The sequence below is a fragment of the Salmo salar genome, unplaced genomic scaffold, assembly GCF_905237065.1.
Source record: "Salmo salar unplaced genomic scaffold, Ssal_v3.1, whole genome shotgun sequence".
NCBI classification, from domain to species: Eukaryota; Metazoa; Chordata; class Actinopteri; order Salmoniformes; family Salmonidae; genus Salmo; species Salmo salar.
The window spans coordinates 45001-54056 of record NW_025549744.1 but is presented as its reverse complement, the minus strand read 5'-3'; the positions used below and the strand labels follow the sequence as shown (position 1 = coordinate 54056).

At 45.1% G+C, this 9056-nt stretch overlaps 1 protein-coding gene across 4 annotated transcripts in view; it reads right to left on the bottom strand.

Annotated features, from left to right (window-relative positions):
- Positions 1-2886: 2886 nt before the first annotated feature.
- LOC123738746 (endonuclease domain-containing 1 protein-like) overlaps positions 2887-9056 on the bottom strand; it is a 6308-nt gene continuing 138 nt past the window's right edge. Inside the window, exons 1-3 of one of the 4 annotated variants that reach the window (XR_006767531.1) lie at positions 8790-9056; positions 3034-4388; positions 2887-2971 (exon numbers count right to left, since the gene is read on the bottom strand). The exon at positions 8790-9056 is cut by the window's right edge and continues 138 nt beyond it. Coding sequence is in view for 1 of the 4 variants with exons in the window: in XM_045713495.1 (XP_045569451.1) it covers positions 3810-4388; positions 8790-9056 (846 nt within the window). In the remaining 3 variants the exon portion in view is untranslated. Of the gene's footprint in view, positions 4389-8789 lie in introns of all 4 variants that reach the window. The other 3 variants (XR_006767532.1, XR_006767533.1, XM_045713495.1) reach the window with 3 other exon arrangements.

Sequence of the window (9056 nt, the reverse complement as noted above, 5' to 3'; positions counted from 1 at the left end):
TCCAATTAGAGGCAGCTGGTCATCGTTGTCTCTAATTGGAGATCATACTTAACTAGGTGTTTTTCCCACCTGGGGGTTTGTGGGAGATTGTTTTTGAGTGTATGTTTCACCTCTGCGTCACGGTTTGTTGTTTTTGTTCGTTCAGTTTATTGTGTTATGTATCGTATAGTTTCACAATGAAAATAAAAATGTGGAACGACATACGTGACAGTGAAATGTTTAAACTATTAACCTGCTTCATTATTTATGTACTACCTGTTGAAGAAGTACAACTCCCGTTTCAGACGTCGTTGAAGATTTGTCTAGGAACAAGTAAGAATAAAAATGTTAAAATAACTTCTTAGATTTGATGGAGACATTATAAATCTTAGTACCTTATCGATTTATGATTTGTATCAACGTGGACGAGAGACAGGGAAGCAGGAGCAGAGTATTTCAGCTGAGCAACGAATCTGAATCATTCTGGCAATGAAGCATCTACACGCTGCCAAGACTCCCTGACTCTGCTCTGCCAAGACTCCCTGACTCTGCTCTGCCAAGACTCCCTGACTCTTCTCTGCCAAGACTCCCTGACTCTGCTCTGCCAAGACTCCCTGACTCTGCTCTGCCAAGACTCCCTGACTCTGCTCTGCCAAGACTCCATGACTCTTCTCTGCCAAGACTCCCTGACTCTGCTCTGCCAAGACTCCCTGACTCTGCTCTGCCAAGACTCCCTGACTCTGCTCTGCCAAGACTCCCTGACTCTGCTCTGCCAAGACTCCCTGACTCTGCTCTGCCAAGACTCCCCTGACTCTGCTCTGCCAGGACTCCCTGACTCTGCTCTGCCAAGACTGCTAGACACTAGGAGACAGAATGCGTCTCCTTCCTGAGCGCTAGGACACTAGGGAGACAGAACGCGTCTCCTTCCTGAGCGGTAGGACACTAGGAGACAGAACGCGTCTCCTTCCTGAGCGGTAGGACACTAGGAGACAGAACGCGTCTCCTTCCTGAGCGGTAGGACACTAGGAGACAGAACGCGTCTCCTTCCTGAGCGCTAGGACACTAGGAGACAGAACGCGTCTCCTTCCTGAGCGCTAGGACACTAGGAGACAGAACGCGTCTCCTTCCTGAGCGCTAGGACACTAGGAGACAGAACGCGTCTCCTTCCTGAGCGGTAGGACACTAGGAGACAGAACGCGTCTCCTTCCTGAGCGCTAGGACACTAGGAGACAGAACGCGTCTCCTTCCTGAGCGGTAGGACACTAGGAGACAGAACGCGTCTCCTTCCTGAGCGCTAGGACACTAGGAGACAGAACGCGTCTCCTTCCTGAGCGCTAGGACACTAGGAGACAGAACGCGTCTCCTTCCTGAGCGCTAGGACACTAGGAGACAGAACGCGTCTCCTTCCTGAGCGGTAGGACACTAGGAGACAGAACGCGTCTCCTTCCTGAGCGCTAGGACACTAGGAGACAGAACGCGTCTCCTTCCTGAGCGGTAGGACACTAGGAGACAGAACGCGTCTCCTTCCTGAGCGCTAGGACACTAGGAGACAGAACGCGTCTCCTTCCTGAGCGCGTAGGACACTAGGAGACAGAACGCGTCTCCTTCCTGAGCGCTAGGACACTAGGAGACAGAACGCGTCTCCTTCCTGAGCGCTAGGACACTAGGAGACAGAACGCGTCTCCTTCCTGAGCGCTAGGACACTAGGAGACAGAACGCGTCTCCTTCCTGAGCGCTAGGACACTAGGAGACAGAACGCGTCTCCTTCCTGAGCGGTAGGACACTAGGAGACAGAACGCGTCTCCTTCCTGAGCGGTAGGACACTAGGAGACAGAACGCGTCTCCTTCCTGAGCGGTAGGACACTAGGAGACAGAACGCGTCTCCTTCCTGAGCGCTAGGACACTAGGAGACAGAACGCGTCTCCTTCCTGAGCGGTAGGACACTAGGAGACAGAACGCGTCTCCTTCCTGAGCGGTAGGACACTAGGAGACAGAACGCGTCTCCTTCCTGAGCGGTAGGACACTAGGAGACAGAACGCGTCTCCTTCCTGAGCGCTAGGACACCAGGAGACAGAACGCGTCTCCTTCCTGAGCGGTAGGACGGCTGCGTGGTCCCATGGTGTCTATACTTGCGTACTACTGTTTTGTACAGATGAACGTGGTACCTTCAGGCGTTTGGAAATCGCTCCCAAGGATGAACCAGATTTGTGGAGATCTACACTTTTTTTTTTCCTGAGGTCGTGGCTGATTTCTTTAGATTTTCCCATGACGTCATGGGAAATGATGTCTTTTAACCAGGGATAATTCTGGTTGCACTTCTTCTCATTCTATAGCAGCAATATCCTTTAGGTCTATAAGAACTGAACACAATATGCCAGGTGAGCTCTTACTAATGCATTGTGAAAGATTTAACATTTATAAAGACTCCTAGGTTCATCTTGTTGGAATTGTTCCCCCCCCACATTGTCCAGGTGAGGACATTGTCCAGATGAAGACAGACTCCCAGGGTCATCTTGTTGGAATTGTTCCCCCCCCACATTGTCCAGGTGAGGACATTGTCCAGATGAAGACAGACTCCTAGGTCATCTTGTTGGAATTGTTCCCCCCCCACATTGTCCAGGTGAGGACATTGTCCAGATGAAGACAGACTCCCAGGGTCATCTTGTTGGAATTGTTCCCCCCCCACATTGTCCAGGTGAGGACATTGTCCAGATGAAGACAGACTCCTAGGTCATCTTGTTGGAATTGTTCCCCCCACATTGTCCAGGTGAGGACATTGTCCAGATGAAGACAGACTCCCAGGTTCATCTTCATTTGTTCCATTTCAGGGTCTCCATGTGTGAAGGTGACAGCAATGCTTTTCCGTGACAGATGGACAGATAGTCAAGAAAATCACAACACAATGAATGAATGCTTCAAAGCTTTTTTTATTATTCAGAGGAATTTAACAGCAGTGATTTCTTGTGTGTTTGCAGTATATAACTAGATTAACCTGTTCTGGATAACTATATAACTAGATTAACCTGTTCTGGATAACTATATAACTAGATTAACCTGTTCTGGATAACTATATAACTAGATTAACCTGTTCTGGATAACTATATAACTAGATTAACCTGTTATGGATAACTATATAACTAGATTAACCTGTTCTGGATAACTATATAACTAGATTAACCTGTTCTGGATAACTATATAACTAGATTAACCTGTTCTGGATAACTATATAACTAGATTAACCTGTTCTGGATAACTATATAACTAGATTAACCTGTTCTGGATAACTATATAACTAGATTAACCTGTTATGGATAACTATATAACTAGATTAACCTGTTCTGGATAACTATATAACTAGATTAACCTGTTCTGGATAACTATATAACTAGATTAACCTGTTCTGGATAACTATATAACTAGATTAACCTGTTATGGATAACTATATAACTAGATTAACCTGTTATGGATAACTATATAACTAGATTAACCTGTTCTGGATAACTATATAACTAGATTAACCTGTTATGGATAACTATATAACTAGATTAACCTGTTCTGGATAACTATATAACTAGATTAACCTGTTATGGATAACTATATAACTAGATTAACCTGTTATGGATCTAATCTAATCTAAAGTGGACAGGTCAGTTCTTGCCTCGTTAATGAATTTCTATTCAAAATATCCCAAGTTGTAAAACATTTATCAATGCATGTTATCTGCAGCGCAATAATCCCAAAGCACTGAGAGATTTAATTAGTTAATCTGCAGCCCAGTCTCATAATCCCAAAGCCCTGCCAGCACCTCGTCTCTCTGCTCTGGGTGGATTCTAATCATGTTCATAGATATATTGGTTATAGTCAGAATTACATTTTCCCTGAAAGATGCTGAACGGTTGATTATAACCATCAGTCCCAGACAGAAATGTTTCTAAATCTGCCACCTTCCGATTAATGACACGCTGACTGCGGTCGTTTGGAGCGATGTGAGCCTTCGACACCCCTTGCTTGGTCTTAAAATTATAGCAGCAAAAAGCTGTCCAAAGATACCCAGGCACGTTCACGTTCACGGTATTACTGATCGTAGACCTGCCCGGCACAGCCCCGGTAACCACGTAGGCTTCTGAAAATCTTTGCTTTAGATTATTGTCTAAATGTTTTATGATTTTGCCTTCCAGATCCCTCCACCAGATTTCGTTCAGACACCTGTCCTGGGGCACCACGTTGGTGAGGGTGAAGGTGGCATCAGCGGTTTCCTGCGTGTGTGCGTGCGACACGGGGAACAGGTGGCCCATGTCGTATCCGGATTGTTCATAGTCCTCTTTCAGAGCCTGATAGGGGCCCATTGTTGCGACACCTCTTCCTTGTTGCTCAGTTCCCTGGAAAGGGTCGTCACTTGGATTGTCAAGCTGTGAAAAAAAAAAAAACAACCCATTTGTGACTGAATGATTGACTAAATTGATTTATACAGGAGTTAATTTTTTTTTTATCAGGATGTGAAATAGGTTCACAGGGACAAAGGTACAGAGAGAACCAAACCAAATCAAATTGTATTAGTCACGTGTCGAATACAACAGGTGTAGTAGACCTCACAGTGAAATGCTGAATACAACAGGTGTAGTAGACCTCACAGTGAAATGCTGAATACAACAGGTGTAGTAGACCTTACAGTGAAATGCTGAATACAACAGGTGTAGTAGACCTCACAGTGAAATGCTGAATACAACAGGTGTAGTAGACCTCACAGTGAAATGCTGAATACAACAGGTGTAGTAGACCTCACAGTGAAATGCTGAATACAACAGGTGTAGTAGACCTCACAGTGAAATGCTGAATACAACAGGTGTAGTAGACCTCACAGTGAAATGCTGAATACAACAGGTGTAGTAGACCTCACAGTGAAATGCTGAATACAACAGGTGTAGTAGACCTCACAGTGAAATGCTGAATACAACAGGTGTAGTAGACCTCACAGTGAAATGCTGAATACAACAGGTGTAGTAGACCTCAAAGTGAAATGCTGAATACAACAGGTGTAGTAGACCTCACAGTGAAATGCTGAATACAACAGGTGTAGTAGACCTCACAGTGAAATGCTGAATACAACAGGTGTAGTAGACCTCACAGTGAAATGCTGAATACAACAGGTGTAGTAGACCTCACAGTGAAATGCTGAATACAACAGGTGTAGTAGACCTCACAGTGAAATGCTGAATACAACAGGTGTAGTAGACCTCACAGTGAAATGCTGAATACAACAGGTGTAGTAGACCTCACAGTGAAATGCTGAATACAACAGGTGTAGTAGACCTCACAGTGAAATGCTGAATACAACAGGTGTAGTAGACCTCACAGTGAAATGCTGAATACAACAGGTGTAGTAGACCTCACAGTGAAATGCTGAATACAACAGGTGTAGTAGACCTCACAGTGAAATGCTGAATACAACAGGTGTAGTAGACCTCACAGTGAAATGCTGAATACAACAGGTGTAGTAGACCTCACAGTGAAATGCTGAATACAACAGGTGTAGTAGACCTCACAGGGAAATGCTGAATACAACAGGTGTAGTAGACCTCACAGTGAAATGCTGAATACAACAGGTGTAGTAGACCTCACAGTGAAATGCTGAATACAACAGGTGTAGTAGACCTCACAGTGAAATGCTGAATACAACAGGTGTAGTAGACCTCACAGTGAAATGCTGAATACAACAGGTGTAGTAGACCTCACAGTGAAATGCTGAATACAACAGGTGTAGTACCTCACAGTGAAATGCTGAATACAACAGGTGTAGTAGACCTCACAGTGAAATGCTGAATACAACAGGTGTAGTAGACCTCACAGTGAAATGCTGAATACAACAGGTGTAGTAGACCTCACAGTGAAATGCTGACAGGAGGCTATGTGGAGGCTATATACAGGGGGTACCGGTACAGAGTCAATGTGGAGGCTATATACAGGGGGTACCGGTACAGAGTCAATGTGGAGGCTATATACAGGGGGGTACCGGTACAGAGTCAATGTGGAGGCTATATACAGGGGGTACCGGTACAGAGTCAATGTGGAGGCTATATACAGGGGATTACGGTACAGAGTCAATGTGGAGGCTATATACAGGGGGTACCGGTACAGAGTCAATGTGGAGGCTATATACAGGGGGGTACCGGTACAGAGTCAATGTGGAGGCTATATACAGGGGGGTACCGGTACTGAGTCAATGTGGAGGCTATATACAGGGGGTACCGGTACAGAGTCAATGTGGAGGCTATATACAGGGGGTACCGGTACAGAGTCAATGTGGAGGCTATATACAGGGGGGTACCGGTACAGAGTCAATGTGGAGGCTATATACAGGGGTACCGGTACAGAGTCAATGTGGAGGCTATATACAGGGGGTACCGGTACAGAGTCAATGTGGAGGCTATATACAGGGGTATTACGGTACAGAGTCAATGTGGAGGCTATATACAGGGGGTACCGGTACAGAGTCAATGTGGAGGCTATATACAGGGGGTACCGGTACAGAGTCAATGTGGAGGCTATATACAGGGGGTACCGGTACAGAGTCAATGTGGAGGCTATATACAGGGGTACCGGTACAGAGTCAATGTGGAGGCTATATACAGGGGGTACCGGTACAGAGTCAATGTGGAGGTTATATACAGGGGTACCGGTACAGAGTCAATGTGGAGGCTATATACAGGGGGTACCGGTACAGAGTCAATGTGGAGGCTATATACAGGGGGTACCGGTACAGAGTCAATGTGGAGGCTATATACAGGGTATTACGGTACAGAGTCAATGTGGAGGCTATATACAGGGGGTACCGGTACAGAGTCAATGTGGAGGCTATATACAGGGGGTACCGGTACAGAGTCAATGTGGAGGCTATATACAGGGGGTACCGGTACAGAGTCAATGTGGAGGCTATATACAGGGGGTACCGGTACAGAGTCAATGTGGAGGCTATATACAGGGGGTACCGGTACAGAGTCAATGTGGAGGCTATATACAGGGGGTACCGGTACTGAGTCAATGTGGAGACTATATACAGGGGGTACCGGTACTGAGTCAATGTGGAGGCTATATACAGGGGGTACCGGTACAGAGTCAATGTGGAGGTTATATACAGGGGGTACCGGTACAGAGTCAATGTGGAGGCTATATACAGGGGGTACCGGTACAGAGTCAATGTGGAGGCTATATACAGGGGGTACCGGTACAGAGTCAATGTGGAGGCTATATACAGGGTATTACGGTACAGAGTCAATGTGGAGGCTATATACAGGGGGTACCGGTACAGAGTCAATGTGGAGGCTATATACAGGGGGTACCGGTACAGAGTCAATGTGGAGACTATATACAGGGGGGTACCGGTACAGAGTCAATGTGGAGGCTATATACAGGGGGTACCGGTACAGAGTCAATGTGGAGGCTATATACAGGGGGTACCGGTACAGAGTCAATGTGGAGGCTATATACAGGGGGTACCGGTACTGAGTCAATGTGGAGGCTATATACAGGGGGTACCGGTACTGAGTCAATGTGGAGGCTATATACAGGGGGTACCGGTACAGAGTCAATGTGGAGGCTATATACAGGGGGTACCGGTACAGAGTCAATGTGGAGGCTATATACAGGGGGTACCGGTACAGAGTCAATGTGGAGGCTATATACAGGGGGGACCGATACAGAGTCAATGTGGAGGCTATATACAGGGTGTTTCGGTACAGAGTCAATGTGGAGGCTATATACAGGGGGGTACCGGTACAGAGTCAATGTGGAGGCTATATACAGGGGGTACCGGTACTGAGTCAATGTGGAGGCTATATACAGGGGGTACCGGCACAGAGTCAATGTGGAGACTATATACAGGGGTACCGCTCCTGTTTGTGTTTTACTGTATTTTAACATCACAGCCCCCCCATCATTCTGTCCCATGTGTTGACACAACTGTTTTACACTTTTAAAAGTTTCTGTCTTACAAGATGGCAAACTCACGTACTGGCTCTAGTAGGAAGGAGTGACCTTTCAACTCCAGATAAAGCACTCAAACGAACTACAAGCGATGACAGACACTTGACCTCCTCCCCCATTTAACCCCCGTTTTGTTCACCTGCCTCTTTTCCATCTGAACATCCTTTTTCCTTCAATGCACTTTTAATTGCTCTTATCTGCTCCCCTATTTGACGGCGTATAACCCTGTACTTTAGAGCACTGTGATCTGTCAAGTGACATTTCTTCTGTAGTATTTTGTATTTCGTTATATCACTGACTCTGTTCTGTTATTGAATCTAATTTTGTCAGATACTTGTACTTGCTAGAACTGAAGTGATTGTGTTTTAGCTCTTAATTGTTGATATTGTATTGCTAGAACTGAAGTTTTGTTTTAGCTCTTAATGTATTGATTTCTTGCTAGAACTGATTGTTTCTATTTTTGATATTTCTTACTGAAGGGGATTGTGTTTTACTCTTAATTGTATTGATCTTGTACTTGCTAGAACTGAGTGATTGTGTTTTAGCTCTTAATTGTATTGATACTTGTACTTGCTAGAACTGAAGTGATTGTGTTTTAGCTCTTATTGTTGTTGCTGTTTTTTTAAATTTTTGATACTTGTACTTGCTAGAACTGAAGGTTGTGTTTTAGCTCTTAATTTATTGATACTTGTCTAATGTAGTTTTTGTTTACGACTGTCAGTCACCCTGGACTAAACAATAACAATAATAATAACAATAATGACACTAATACGCACTTCTCAACGTTTCACTGAAAATATCTAAACATAAATAAATAAAGCCAAACTCACTTGAGGTTCGATAAACCAGTTTGCGTTTCTGTCAGTGTGTGTTTTGCCATGAACTCTGTACGCTGAAAACACCGGGATCTTGCTTACAGTGTCATAAAGAGTCGCAAACTCATAATTACCAATAGCAATGTTGTTGTCGCGCCGTTGACATATCTTCTGGTATCGATCGTGGTGTGTCTGCTGGTCCACTTCAGTAAATATCGTTGGAGTGACAAAGTGACCACCATCATTTAAAAAAAAATCAGGACACGTGTTGAAATCGTCTAC